General features: G+C 33.6%; 3 protein-coding genes and 1 pseudogene across 5 annotated transcripts in view; all 4 read left to right on the plus strand.

The window, feature by feature from the left end:
* The window catches only part of LOC107009172 (extensin-3-like), an 11,412-nt gene extending 10,714 nt beyond the window's left edge, over nt 1-698 (plus strand). Inside the window, exon 2 of the mRNA XM_027916883.1 lies at nt 6-698. Coding sequence (XP_027772684.1) covers nt 6-414 — 409 coding nt within the window. The 3' untranslated portion in view covers nt 415-698. The remainder of the gene's footprint in view (nt 1-5) is intronic.
* A 1,259-nt stretch (nt 699-1,957) lies between these two features.
* LOC107004725 (pentatricopeptide repeat-containing protein At3g60050-like) lies at nt 1,958-15,610 on the plus strand. 3 transcript variants are annotated; one of them, XM_027916889.1, is made up of 4 exons: nt 12,094-12,299; nt 13,805-14,924; nt 15,015-15,341; nt 15,535-15,610. In XM_027916889.1, exons 2-3 carry the CDS (start codon nt 13,862-13,864, stop codon nt 15,335-15,337), a joined length of 1,386 nt encoding a protein of 461 aa, XP_027772690.1. In that variant the 5' UTR covers nt 12,094-12,299; nt 13,805-13,861; the 3' UTR covers nt 15,338-15,341; nt 15,535-15,610. The 3 variants fall into 3 exon arrangements, with proteins under 3 accessions (XP_027772689.1, XP_027772690.1, XP_027772687.1); XM_027916888.1 differs by lacking the exon at nt 12,094-12,299 and adding an exon at nt 1,958-2,097 and having other exon boundaries at nt 13,805-15,341; XM_027916886.1 differs by having other exon boundaries at nt 12,095-12,299; nt 13,805-15,341.
* LOC107004762 lies at nt 2,104-7,290 on the plus strand (annotated as a pseudogene).
* Nucleotides 7,387-10,820, plus strand: LOC107004742 (extensin-3-like). The gene is made up of 2 exons (XM_027916892.1): nt 7,387-8,565; nt 10,454-10,820. The coding sequence occupies exons 1-2, from the start codon at nt 7,760-7,762 to the stop codon at nt 10,809-10,811; spliced, it is 1,164 nt and encodes a 387-aa protein (XP_027772693.1). The 5' UTR covers nt 7,387-7,759; the 3' UTR covers nt 10,812-10,820.
* Nucleotides 15,611-15,977: the final 367 nt, after the last annotated feature.

A 15,977-nucleotide genomic window follows, 5' to 3' on the forward strand; every position in this document is an offset into this window, starting at 1 on the left:
ACAAAATATTACAAATCACCCACTCCATCTAAATACTACAAGTCACCTTCACCAACAAAATATTACAAGTCACCAGTTTACTACAAGTCACCTCCACCTCCACCAAAATACTACGAGAAACCACCAACTTATTACAATTCTCCACCTCCACCATACTACCAAGAATCTACACCTTCCTATAAATCTTCTCCACCTCCTCCAAAGACCTATGAACAATCACCTACATACTACTCACCTCCACCACCACCATACTACAAAGAAACACCAACCTATGCCTCCCCGCCACCACCTGTGAAGTACGAGGAACCTGTCACCTATGCTTCACCGCCGCCACCTGAGAAGTACGAGGTTCCTCCCACCTATGCTTCACCTCCACCCCCATCACCATCTCCCCCACCACCAACCTATTACTAGTAGTCAAATCCATTCTTTTCGATCAATTTCCACCACCTTTGGGGTTTTCCATTTCCCTTTATGCTTCCTAATATGACCGGCTTTGATTGTTGTGTGTGATTTTTGTATTAATAATTCGTAATATTTATCTTTGGAGATTTAAGTAAGATCCTTGTGGTCTCCATCAATTTGATTTATTGTATCAAGATTTTATTTTGGTGTAATTTATCATGAATTTTATTTTGTTTAATGCTGTATCATCTTTGTTTCATATTGTTTGTTCTAGTTGACTGAATTCTTACGTATAGGCATATTTTATTTTTTTTCCAATTATTTTTCTGAAAGGATTTATCATGGGAAATAAGCCATAAGACCATAGCATTGATCTGAAAAGGTGAAATTATAAAATGAATAAATATACCGGGAATTAACAGTATGTAACACAATAATCTTCACTTTTCATAAAAAAAAAATGGTTGTTTTGTATTTCTATTTTTTTTCATTTCTCATAATAAATAAGTATGTTTAAAAATAAATATGAATTCTAATAATCTCAAACAAAGAACAAATACTAATCCACCACAAAGCTTACAACTAATAGTATAATACAGGAATAAATAATATAAAATATTATTTTTGCCTTATAAATTTAAAAATTGTTTCATAATATCTTTTAATGTTGAAATCTGACACTATAATTTTGTTTTTAAATTTTACACTCATACAATAAAGTTAACTGCTCGTACTTACTAAGGATTTTTAAGAAAAAGTGATAATAAGGTTTCAAAATAAATGAGTGGTGACATAAGTCTTAAGTAGTGGATGTAGGTGATAATTATGTGATTAATGATCAAAGATTGTAGAGTTGCCATCAAGCTTATAAGTTGATAGTTTGGTCCATTGAATAAAATGAAGAGTAAAAGAGTAAATTGATTAAAACCTAATTTAACCAATTTTGGTGGGAATTAAAATTGGGGGAAGCCACCAGCAAGCTATACCAAAAGAGGAAATAAAACTCTTGTCATATTTTTTTTTCTTCTTCATTCTTGCTTGCTTGCTTGTCTTTCTTCCTGTTCTTTTTATCTCTTTCTTCTTCTTTTCGTACATTATTGATCTTGCCTACCAGTTCATGAGCTTTCTTCTTTTCTTCTTCTTGAATCGGATTTAACTAATTTAATTAGTGGATTAAATTTTGTTTGCTCTCAATTGAAATTACTTCATAAATGAGTAGGGTCATACACCATTGTTTTGATATGTAAAATTAATAGTTCTTTGAAATCATTCATCATCTTTTGGACACCTGCAATTTTTTCAATAAAATCATATTTTCATTTACTTTTTATTTTAAAAATGATTTGGATAGAATTATAAAAGTTAAAAAATGAAATGCTTTTTTATATTTTATTAAAAATTAGCAAATTTTAAAAATATTAATTTAATCCAAGATTTACTTAATTACATTTTAAAAATGATTTGACCAGCTCTCGATCGATCTATCACCAAAAATCAAACCAAAGTTCATTTAATTTTCTCCATTTACCTTCTAAATATGAAAATTGTTTTTCAATATTATTTTGAAACGGACACTACAATTACCGGTGCTATTTCAACTTCTCCCGCCGTCTGATGTTCCCGTCGCCGGTAGCCGCTGGTCAATGCTCCCTCGCTTGCTGCGTCAGTGGCTCCTTCCTTATTACTCCGATGGTTCTTTCCCTTGCCTTTTTTACTCTTTCGACAATTTTCTCAGCTATTTCAATCATTCGTTTGGTTTCGAGCTTATTTTATCCGTTTATTCCCCTGCATTTGCACAGGTTTATATATGACTGTACATATTTGTTATCAAGGTGTTATAGGGGTAAAGGTAACTGCTTTAGTATTTTGGATTGTCAAGGATTCTAATACTTGTACATTTTCCGTTGGTATATTCTCAATTTGGTAAGGATAAAGTATTTTGCTTGAAATGCCTAAGTTCCATTCCCCTGCCAATAGTCTCCCTTAGTTGGCGTTGTTTATGTTCAGTGTAAGTGCTCTTCGGACTTCGAGGACTCTGGCATACATTGATTCTGGATTTAGGTTACGTGACCTTTTCTCTATCCGCAACAACAATTATGCTTCAATGGCAACTAGTTAGGGTCGGCTATATGAGTCCCCATTCACCATTTCAGTCCCTATAGTACTTCTTTTTCTTCATTTCAATACTTGTATAAGTCCTCATTGGAGATGCACGTAAGTGAGGAGGTGTGAGAGATTGACTATGGTGGTTATAAGGAGAGGTATAGGTAGGTCAAAGAAGTATTAGGAGGTGTGACACATATGTATCTTACTGAGGACGAGACCCTAGATAGTAAGATATGTAAGTCGAGGATTAGGTAAGGTTAGTGAATAGTTGAGTGTTGTCTTGTTTCCTTGTGTTGTTGCTACAGTTCTCTTCTTCATTGTTTCCGGTATGACTTCTTCATTACTGTATTTGCTTTACATACTTGATTTTTTTTATGTTTTACTTTGAGCCGATGGTCTACTAGAAACAACCTCTTTACTTTGTCTCAAGGTAGGGTTAACGCTGCGTACACACCACGCTCCCCAGACCTGGGATTACATTGTGTATGTTGTTGTAATACTGTTTAATTTTATCTTTTAGATAGAATTAAGGGTTCTCCACCTACAAAGATTTTTATATTTTGTACTTATCCCTACTCTATCATGTACACATCCCTCTCCAAACTAAGAAGACTCATGTCAAACACCGGCCTAATGTAAGTGTACCAAGTCGTGTTATGTAAGTGCGAAATAGATTTTTAACTTCACCTCAGTTAAGTGGCTTCACTGCACACACCTATATGGATATTAGCTTGTCTTGTATTCAATAGTAAGTTCGTATTAAATCCAAGAGATTGTAGATCCTTTAAGCCAATTTTCCTCCATATGATTTTTGGTCTACCTTATTCCCCTTAGCATATTCAGTTTTAATGTTGTATACCCCTGCATTTGGTGTCCACGTAGGAGTAGGACATGATCAAACCATCTTCTTTTACTATCCCATGCCATTTTTTCTTTTATTTTTGTCCTCTATCTGTGTGCAAATTCTACCTGATGTGATTACTTCTATCTTGTCTTTGTTCATGAAAAAAGAAAAAAATATAATGCTAAGGTATAATTACAGGCTATTAATGCTTTTTTCAAATAAGCAATTCATATGCTAATTCTAAAAGAGACCATAGGAATTTGCTTTTTCCCCGAGAAGGATGATCATGGGGAGCATCATTGGATAAGTTGTGTAAAGAACACCGTCTACTTCATGCACCATAAGTTGTCGGATGAATGTGCAGCTAGATGTTTTTGCACTGTGCTCTACTCCTCTTGTCTGGTTTTTATCTGGTCTTGAGAGAGGGAGAGGAGTTACTGCCTCATTCGTTAATTTTAAACACATCTGAGCAAGATTTGTGGAAGTTTTATTTTACAAGTCGAAGTGTAAAAGATTAAGCTAGTTAGTTACCCAAATAAATACAATCAAAGTCACTTAAACCTTATCAGATAATAGTAAAATAAGTCTGTTTATTTTGGTTGGAAGTTTTGTACCTTCTTTTGTACTTGAGGTGACATATTATCTAAATAGGTTTCTTCTTGTATTGATCTGAGAAGAATTAATCTGAAACCAAATCAAACTGACAATATGTATATTGTATAGCAGTTCTTATATTTTTACATATTGGAAATTTAGAACATAAACATTTGTAACAATTTTCAAAATCTCTGTGTTTTCTGGTAGCTTTAACATGATCTTATATAGATAGGATCCCAGTGCTGGTAGCCGTTGAATTTTTGTTCTTCTTCTGCTTTTATTTTGAGATAGGGGCAATGTCAAACTCTATATTATAAGTCAACCTACAGATTCTGGCATTGAGAAAACAACAAAGAAAATGCCCCCATTTATTATTAACTACTTTCTGGTATATAGATCCTCTTTGTTTTTATTTTAATTATCATTTGTCAGCAGATAATGCCTCCCACTTAGTACTGATCAGGTATTTATTAGGACCTTGCTCTCAGCTTAGTGGGCAAGTGGGCAACTAAGATACTGTTACATTAATGCTGAGAAGGGTCTCACTTTGCTCTATAAAAACCAGAGTTCTCTACTCAATTATGCAACACAAGTCCTTAGTTTATCCTTCACTTCTCTGGGTACAATTTGTCCCAAATCAAAATGGAAAACTTGGGGAAGTTGGGGAAATGGTCTTTTCTAACTGTTGCTTTGGCAATTTGCTTAGTAGCCAGCACTGTTGTTGCTGATTACTCTTATGAATATACTTCACCCTCACCTTCTCACAACTCTAACAAGTACTACAAATCACCATCTCCATCCAACTATCATGTGCCCACTCCTTATTACAAGAAACCTTATCCATCACACTACTACTACAAATCACCAGCACCTTCAAAGCACGCTTATTACAAATCGCCATCACCAGCAAAATATTACAAGTCACATGTTCCTTCAAAGCACTACTACAAGTCACCGGTTGCAACAAAGTATTACTAAAAGTTCCCAACTCCTTCAAAGTATTATTACAAATCACCCGCTCCTTCTAAGTATTACTACAAGTCCCCAACTCCTTCAAAGTACTACTATAAGTCACCGGTTGCAACAAAGTATTACAAGTCTCCTACTCCTTCAAGTCATTATTACAAGTCACCCTCTCCTTCTAAGTATTACTACAAGTCCCCAACTCCATCAAAGAGATGCTACAAATCTTCATCGCCCGCAAAGTATTACAAGTCGCCAACTCCATCAACACGTTATTACTACAAGTCGCCTTCACCAACAAAATATTACAAGTTACCTGTTTACTACAAGTCCCCTCCACCACCACCAACTTATTACGAGGAATCACCTTCATACTACAAGTCACCTCCACCTCCACCAAAATACTATGAGTGATCACCTTCGTACTACAACTCACCTCCTCCCCCACCAAAATACTATGAACAATCACCATCATCTTACAAGTCTCCACCACCTCCACCAAAATACTACGAGGAATCACCAACCTATCACAAGTCTCCACCTCCACCATACTACCCAGAATCTACTCCTTCCTATAAATCTCCTCCACCTCCTCCAAAATCCTACGAACAATCACCTTCGACCTACAATTCACCACATCCTCCAAAGACCTATGAACAATCACCATTATACTATTCACCACCACCATCACCGTACTACGAGCAAACACCAACCTATTCCTCGCCACCGCCACCACCTGAGAAATACGAGCAATCCGTCACCTATGCTTCACCTCCACCCCCGTCGCCAACCTACTAACATTCTAATCATTATCATCAATCATTTCCCATCATCTCCATGACCTACTAACTCTCTTTTCATCCTTCATCTGAAGATTTTCACTTCCTTTGCCAAAAAATTATGTTTCCACATATGACCGGCTTTGTTCGTTGTATGTTCTTTTGTTTTAATAATTTGTAATATTTATCCTTGGATATTTAAGTAAGATGTTGAGATCTCCATCAGTTTGGCTTATTGTATCAAGATTCTTTTTTTTGTGTATTTCAATAAGAGTTGTACTTTGCTCAATACTATCTTCTCTTTGTCTAATATATTTGAGGAGCATCTCAGATTATTGTCTAAAGATGATTTTCTTCTCAATTATAGTTTATAACTTATTTATTACAGAAGTTTAACAAGACAAAAGTAAAAGAATGAGGAAAGGTGCAAGATAGGTCCATGCACAACAAATTTTCTTCTTTGACTTCGTGGCTATTACTGTATTTTGGATGGTAATTGTACTTTTTATCAGTTTTTCAGAAATAAATCATATAAAATAAGCATAACAATAAAATAATTAGGAGAATTTAATTAGGGGTATGCATCTTTTTTCCCCATTATTTTTCTTAGAGAATTATCAGTGGGAAATAAATCAAATGAGATAATGTGATCTTTAAAGGTTGAATTACAAAATAAATAAAGACTACATGAATTAGCCCTATGTCAGAGCCTGTTTGAATTAGTTGATTGTAAATAACTCATAAATTTTAAGTGCTGGAACTGATTTTATAATTGAATAATTACGTGTTTGGATGTTGGAATAAAAAATGTTCCTTTATTAGAATGATTAGAATATCCTTAAGAAGTTTATAAAATGTTATAATTTAGGAGTAATCTAGTAAAGAAGAGAAAGAACAATGGGCTACAAAATGAAGAGAGAGTTAGGAGTTCTCTTTTGGGAAAGATACTTTGAAAATTAAAAAATATTAAGGATAAAATAGTAAAATATTTTATCAAAGCAAAAGTATAATGTGCAAAATCATAAGTTGGTGATGGCCAACATTGGCTTTTGACTGATTTAACTTAGAAATATTTGACTTGTAAGTACTTTGGTGTTACCAAACTCATAGTAAGCCTACACAACCAGAATGATATATTATGTTTGGAAATCATATTCACAAGCATCTAATAGTGCGGAAATTATATACAGAATGAAACCATATGATGTGCACATCCATTTTTCTGCATAATTAAGTACACCCAGCTTGTATCTTGTAATTAGTAAAACCAATTTTATTTTAGGAAAGTTTAACAACTAGGGAATTGGAGGATGAGCACCATGAAGAAGTCGTGAAAAGAACACCGTCTGCTTAATGTACCATAAATTGTCTGATGAATGTGATTTTACAGCGAGATGTTTGGCATGGTACTATGCTCTACTTCTCTTGTCAGGTTGAGAGAGGAGTTACTTCCTCAGTCGTTAATATTAAACACATCTGAGTAAGAAATGTGAAAAATCTATAGTCAGAAGTGATGCATTTCTTAATTTTTAACACATTGGAATTTATAACAGAAACATTTTGTAACAATTTTCAAAATTTCTGTTTTTTCTGGTAGCTTTGATGTGATCTCGTATAGACTTTGTTGGTAAGGAGCCCATTGCTGATGGTCATTACATTATGGCCCTTCTGATTTTATTTTGACATATGGACAATGCCAAACTCTAGATTATAAGTCAACTTACAGATTCTGGCATTGTGAAAACACCAAAGAAATGCCCCCATTTCTTTGTTCTGTACTTCTGTTTATTGTTAAGAAATAGTCCTCTTTTTTTTTACAAAAAAAAAAAATTATTTGAATTATCATTTGTCAGCAGATAATGGCTACCACTTAGTACTGATTAAAGTTTTTATTTGGACCTTGCTCTCAGATTAGTGGCCAAGTGGGCAATTAAGAAGCTATTACATTAATGTTGAAAAGGGTGTCATTTTGCTCTATAAAAACCAGAGCTCCCTATTCAACTATGCAACACAATTCTTTAGTTCTATCCTTCACTTCTCTAAGCATAATTTGTTACAAATCAAAATGGAAAGCTTAGGGAAGTTGGGGAAATGGTCTTTTCTAACAGTTGCTTTGACAATTTGCTTAGTAGCCAGCACTGTTGTTGCTGATTACTCTTATGAGTATACTTCACCCTCACCTTCTCACAACTCTAACAAGTACTACAAATCACCATCTCCTTCCAACTATCATGTGCCCACTCCTTATTACAAGAAGCCTTATCCATCACACTATTACTATAAATCACCAGCACCTTCAAAGCACACTTATTACAAATCGCCATCACCAGCAAAATATTACAAGTCACATGTTCCTTCAAAGCATTATTACTACAAGTCACCCATTGTAACCAAGTATTACAAGTCACGTGTTCCTTCAAAGCACTACTACAAGTCACCTGTTGCAACAAAGTATAACTACAAGTCCCCAACTCCTTCAAAACATTATTACAAATCACCCGTTCCTTCTAAGTATTACTACAAGTCCCCATCGCCCGCAAAGTACTACAAGTCCCCATCTCCGACAAAGTACTACAAGTCACCTATTCCATCAACAAACTATTATTACAAATCACCATCTCCAACAAAATATTACAAATCACCCACTCCATCTAAATACTACAAGTCACCTTCACCAACAAAATATTACAAGTCACCAGTTTACTACAAGTCACCTCCACCTCCACCAAAATACTACGAGAAACCACCAACTTATTACAATTCTCCACCTCCACCATACTACCAAGAATCTACACCTTCCTATAAATCTTCTCCACCTCCCCCAAAGACCTATGAACAATCACCTACATACTACTCACCTCCACCACCACCATACTACAAAGAAACACCAACCTATGCCTCCCCGCCACCACCTGTGAAGTACGAGGAACCTGTCACCTATGCTTCACCTCCACCTCCAACCTTTTACTAGTAGTCAAATCCATTCTTTTTCGATGATTTTCCACCACCTTTGAGGTTTTCCATTTCCTTTAATGCTTCCCAAAATGACCGGCTTTGATTGTTGTGTGTGATTTTTGTACTAATAATTCTTAATATTTATCTTTGGAGATTTAGCTAAGATCTCCATTATTTTGGCTAATTGTATCAAGATTTTATTTTGATGTAATTTTATCGAGAATTCTAATTTGCTTAATGCTATCTTCTCTTTGCCTAATATTTCTCTGGAGTATTTTCTCCTAACAATGGCTAATAAGTTATAACTAATCTACTACAAAATTTAACAAGAAAAAAAGAAGAGGAGAGGTGCAACATATGGTAATGAATTGATGCTTCAATTTTATATGGATTATTAGAGCCGTCAATATGGGCTAGGCCGTTGGGTCGGCCTGGCCTAATTCGGGATTTAATAGGGCTAGGCTAAGATTTTTGGAGTCCATTTAAGAAAAGGACTTTTTAGCTCGGCCTGAATAAGCTTGCTCATTTGGGAGGCTTGAGAAATATTGGTAGGGCCGGCCCGTGGGCCAATAAAAATTAATTTAGAAATATAATATAATATTAAAATTTAAAAATAAAGAGAGTCCAAAATCAAAACAATTAGGTTAATATTTCTATTTAGATATTTATACTTTTAGTTGAATTTTTTTTTTTTAATAAATATTAAGGAAATGCACAAGTACCTCCTAGTTCAGGGGGTAATACGACCTTAGTAAGGTGTGTCTTTGGGATTTCGGTCATAATCTAGGGAGTACTTGTGCATTTTCCCTAAATATTACAAACATAATTTTATTTGTGAATTTGATTAATAAGTAGTGACAATGTCTCATTTGTTTCAATTAAGATTAAGACCTTTGAATTTGAATACACATTTAAATATTAAGATGTGCATTAAGATCTAGATGTGTAAATCTGAATAAACATCTGAATATTAAAATATTATCTCTGAATCTGAACACTAAATTATTGGGACAGTTTGTTTTCAATATCTGAATGCACATATGAAATTAAACGTTATATCAATAAAACATTATAAAAACCTTGTTATTAAAATAGTTTTTTTCATATAGAATAATATTTTGAACATTTTTACCGTAACAAGGTAATATGATTTACCTTTCAAGAACTCAACATCAAGTTACATAATTAATATGACTATTTTTTGCACTCAAATACTTTGAGAATCTAATATAATGCAATTTAAAATAGTTTATATAGAGTAGTAAATATATAGTTTACGAAATATTTTATTTTATTATAGAAATTTTTTATTGTTATCGATCAAATAACTAATATTTTCTTATTTTTTAAAACCGTGCTAAATATTATATCATGGGAGTGCTTATCAATTCAAATATATTGATCAATTTAGAAAGTAAAAGATGTATATTAAGTTAATATGCATAAAAGAAATTATAATGGCAAGCATGTAACTAATATTAATTAAATAAGAAAACAATTTTTATGAGTTGTCGTGATTTAGTTGAATTAAGATAGGAGTCTTATTTTTTAGTCTGAATAGTATTAAGGGTGTGTTACAGATCTGATTTATTCAGATATATCCAGACCCATTAAGAGGCTTATAAGAAAATAAAACAAACGAACTTAATAAATTGAATCTGAATAATTAAGATCCAGTTTTTAAAAACAAACACACTTAATGAGGCAAATCTGAATGATTAAGATTCAAACCCCATTAAGTGCAAACNACAAAATATTACAAATCACCCACTCCATCTAAATACTACAAGTCACCTTCACCAACAAAATATTACAAGTCACCAGTTTACTACAAGTCACCTCCACCTCCACCAAAATACTACGAGAAACCACCAACTTATTACAATTCTCCACCTCCACCATACTACCAAGAATCTACACCTTCCTATAAATCTTCTCCACCTCCTCCAAAGACCTATGAACAATCACCTACATACTACTCACCTCCACCACCACCATACTACAAAGAAACACCAACCTATGCCTCCCCGCCACCACCTGTGAAGCACGAGGAACCTGTCACCTTTGCTTCACCGCCGCCACCTGAGAAGTACGAGGTTCCTCCCACCTATGCTTCACCTCCACCCCCATCACCATCTCCCCCACCACCAACCTATTACTAGTATACTAGTAGTCAAATCCATTCTTTTTCGATGATTTTCCATCACCTTTGGTGTTTTCCATTTCCTTTTATGCTTCCTAATATGACCGGCTTTGATTGTTGTGTGTGATTTTTGTATTAATAATTCTTAATATTTATCTTTGGAGATTTAAGTAAGATCCTTGAGATCTCCATCAATTTGATTTATTGTATCAACATTGTATTTTGGTGTAATTTATCATGAATTCTACTTTGTTTAATACTATATCATCTGTGTTTGATATTGTTTATTCTAATTGACTGAATTCTTTCATCGGTCAATATGAATATTTGTGTTTTTTTCTCAATTATGATTTAAAATTTATGCAAATACATATTTTGTTTGTGTCCAATTATTTTTCTGAAAGGATTTATCGATGGGAAGTAAGCCAAAAGACATAGGCATTGATCTGAAAAGATGGAATTAATTATAAAATAAATAAATAAATTATGAATTAAGACTGTGTAACATAATGATCTTCACTTTTCATTAAAAATAATTGTAACTGTATTTCCATTTTCTTTTTCATTTCTCATAATAATAATAATAATAATAATAATAATAATAAGTNAATGAATTAAAAGCGATCAAGTGAAAAAAAAATATTGTTGCTATAAATGGTAAATATTTTATTAATATAGCACATTTATGTAAATTTCCCANAAAAATAAATATAAATTCTAAGAATCTCAAACAAAGAACAAATTTACCACAAAAGTTACTACTAGTATAATAATAGGATAAAATAATACAAAATTATTGCTTTTTCTTTCTTGATATCTTTTACTATTGAAATTGATATTACAAAATGAATGAGATTTATAAAGTTAGGTAACTAAAATAAGTGAAATTATAATGAAAATTTTTTAGAAAAAAAATTATACATAAATGTTATCAGTCAATAGTATGGAATGTTATTTATTTACATTGAATTCATTCAATATATATATAAAAAGAAAATATAAGAGTATATATCATCAATAGTATGTGAAAAAATGATAGCCAAATTACCCAACTAATAGTAGAGAATTTTATTTGAGGAAAAATATTAAAAATNTAAATGTTATCAGTCAATAGTATGGAATGTTATTTATTTACATTGAATTCATTCAATATATATAAAAAGAAAATATAAGAGTATATATCATCAATAGTATGTGAAAAAATGATAGCCAAATTACCCAACTAATAGTAGAGAATTTTATTTGAGGAAAAATATTAAAAATATATCTAATTAAATTTTACAAAACTATTTTCAGCATTTAAGTAACACTTAGAAAGCATCACTATAACCTTCGCTCCCTTTCGCTCTTCACTCTGCGCAGCCTTTGGAGCCCCCAAGCAATCACCACTGCTACTTCAACTTCTTCCGCCGGCCGATGCTTCCGGCGCCGGTAGCCGCCGGTCTATTCTCCCTCGCTCGCTCCGTCAATGACTCCCTCCTTAATAGCCCTATATTTCTTTCAATCTGTAGGTTTCTTCCCTTGCTTTCCACAATTTTCTGAGTTAGTTCAATGATTCCTTTGGTATCGAGCTTATTACAAGATCTGTATTTTTTCCTGCATTTGCACATTAGTGTGGATATATGTATATCTAGACCGTACAGATTTGTTGTCTAGGTAGCTAAAGGGATAAAGGTTTCAGCTTTAAGTATTTTAGGTTTTTTGTTGGTGTGGGGGTTGCAGGGATTTTCTTGCATTTTGTCTCTGTTTGGAGAGATGTGATTTGAAGATCTTAATAGATTCTAAGGTAGACTTGGAGCAATTTGGTAAGGATAGAATACTTTTGCTTGCCTAGGTTCTGTTGCACAACTTGGTACACTTACATTAGGTTCTATGTTTGAGTTTGGAGAGAGATTATATGACAGAGTAGGGATAAGGATGAAATTTAAAGAATCCTTGTTGGTGGAGAACCTTCGTTATTCCTCAACGACAAAATTTGAAGTGTTGGAATGAAAAATACCTATAGTGAGTGAGATGGTTAATGAAAAATGATGGGTGCGCATAGTAGACTCCAACTAGATGGGGTTGAAGCAGAGTTATTGTTACTGCTTTGATGGAGAAAAGGTAATTTAACCTAAATAAAGGACCAAGGTATGCCACAGCTTCTTAAAGAGAACTTAAGTCGAACAGAAACATTGAAAACTAAAGGAGATCATTAAAGCCTTGACCTAGGTGCGAAATAGTTTTTGTGTTTCCTCTGAGTTAAGTGATTTCAGTGCAGGCTCCTTCCTGTATGGATATTATGTTTGTGTTATGTTCTTCACTAAGTTCTTAAGAATTACAAGAGATTATAGAACCTTTTGGGCATCTTTCCTTAATATGATTTTATTGGTCTACCTAATTTTCCCTTAACACATTCAGTAGTCATGTTGTGTTCACCTGCATTTGGTGTCCATGTCAGAATAAGACATGATCAAATCATCTACCTACTCTATCTCATGCCACATTTTTCTTTTCTTTTTTGTCCTATATCTATGTGCATATTCTACCTGATGTGATCACTTATAATCTTGTATGAGTACATGAGGAAGCAAAGATATAATCCTAAGGTATAGCCACTGATGCATATGAAATATCTTTTCTCAAATAAGCAGTTCATGTGCTAATCTTAAAAGAGACTCATAGGACTTTTGCATTTTCTCCGAGAAGGATATTTTTATGTCTTTATTCTTGCCCAGTTGAATAATGAAATGATTTTTTATTGAAGTAGTAGTGGAACATGAATTTGTAATTGTTCAATAAGCATCAAGATAAACATAAAATGATGTTACTAATTCTTATATTTGATTTCTGAAAAATTCAATGCTTGTGAATAATGAGAATGAAATGCTAAGTGAACATAAATGGGCTAGGTTGTATAGTGGTAATTAAAGAATTTTATTTGAGTTATTAATATCTAGTGGAATCTATAAAGATAATATGTATGATTTATTTTAACTGATGTCATGTGTGTTTTTTCTTTCTTGTATGCAGAGAAAGTGATGGCTTGCTCACTATCAATTCTTGTTATCATATATTCAAGAGACTAGCATGTATTCTGTAGCTCTCTTTGGTCAAAGAGTTATTCAAAGATTCTCATATTTTAGCAGCTTTTCACGGTTTTTATGTAATCAACAATCTAACACTGACAGCACTGGAAATGGTTTTGGAAGAATCGAGGATTACTTGAATGAGAGCTGGAAGAGTATGAACTCCAATAATAATATGAAAGATAATGTTGACTTTTTTGGAGTCAACGGTTTCTATGAAGGCCATTCCCAACAAAATTTTTCAAGTAGGCACAATTTTATTGAGAAAGTGAGAAATGAGGCTAGTATGATTCTTGAAATTCTTCAACAAGATGGTCCAGGATTTGATGCAAAAGCAGCTTTAGAAAATTCACATATTACAGTTTCAAGCCTGCTTGTGAGAGAAGTTCTTCTAGGTATCTTGAAAATAATAAATTATGCTAATAAAAATAGGTGTGCGAAGCTGGGGTACAAGTTTTTTGTATGGTCTGGTCAACAAGAAAATTACCGACATACAGCAAATTCATACCATCTGATAATGAAGATTTTTGCTGAGTCTGACGAATTCAAGGCTATGTGGAGATTAGTAGATGAGATGATTGAGAAAGGATACCCTACAACTGCTAGGACATTTAATTTGTTGATATGTACTTGTGGAGAGGCAGGTTTGGCTAGAAAAGTAGTAGAGAGGTTTATTAAGTCAAAGACATTCAATTATAGACCATTCAGGCATTCATTTAATGCAATTTTGCATTCCCTTCTGGGTGTAAATCAGTACAGGTTAATCGAGTGGGTGTATCAACAAATGTTGGTTGAAGGTCATATACCTGATATTTTAACTTATAACATACTGCTATGCTCGAAATATAGGCTGGGAAAGCTGGATCAGTTTCATAGATTATTAGATGAAATGGGTCGGAATGGCTTTTCACCCGATTTGTACACATTTAACATCCTTCTTCATGTTCTTGGTAAAGGAGACAAACCACTAGCAGCAGTCAACCTTCTAAACCACATGAAAGAAGTTGGTTATGAACCAAGCATTCTCCATTTTACCACTTTGATTGATGGGCTAAGTCGGGCCGGTAATTTGGATGCATGCAAATATTTCTTTGAAGAGATGATTAGGCAAGGTTGTATGCCTGATGTTGTGTGTTACACTGTTATGATAACAGGATACGTTGTGGCTGGGGAACTTGATAAAGCTCAAGAACTATTTACTGACATGATCGTCAATGGGCAGTTGCCAAATGTGTTTACTTATAACTCCATGATCCGTGGGCTCTGTATGGCTGAGAAATTTGATGAGGCGTGCATGATGGTAAAAGAAATGGAATTGAGGGGTTGTAATCCAAATTTTATGGTGTATAGTACTTTAGTCAGTTACTTGAAAAATGCTGGAAAGCTGTCCAAAGCTCATGAAGTGATAAGACATATGGTGGATAAAGGGCAGTATATCCATCTCGTTCCAAAGTTCAAAAGATATAGAAGATGTTAAAGAGGTAAGCTATGCAAAACTAAGCTGGATAGAATGAAAATATAGTTCTTCGACCAACTAGTGTTATTTTGATACTTCTATGGAGCTCTATTATGTACAGGCTAAACTGTCTTTTATGTATGTGCTATTAACATCATGATTGGTTCTGTTTTTATGCCTCCGAATTCTGAAATTGAATTTGCTAACCATAAAACCAGGTAATACTGCCGCTGTTGGTGCTTGCAATTTGACTGGTGTCATGAGTTCGCAGGTCCACCTCTCTACAATCTGCTGAAAAAAAGCAGCGACCGAAGGAAAAGGTACCAGATTTGCTTTAATTCTTAACTTTTGGATCAGTAAACAGATGGGGAAAATATATCAACTTTATGAAGTTATCACTTGATGGCATTCTGTAATCTGGCTTCTTTTTGCAAGTTAAATGAAAAAAAATGCTTTGCTTATTCAAACCTATGAGTTTGAACACACTCATTGAATTGCATTTCAAAACAGACCATCATCTTATTACCTTTTAACCATTTCTCAAGTTGTTCATGTCAGGCAGTCAGGGTTCCTAGAATTCCCATGGAATAAAAAGGGTAGACCATAACGTTGAAGTATTATTCAATAAGAACTCACTGGATAAGGTAAAACTTCACTCTAT

This window comes from Solanum pennellii, chromosome 1 (assembly GCF_001406875.1).
Source record: "Solanum pennellii chromosome 1, SPENNV200".
NCBI lineage: Eukaryota > Viridiplantae > Streptophyta > Magnoliopsida > Solanales > Solanaceae > Solanum > Solanum pennellii.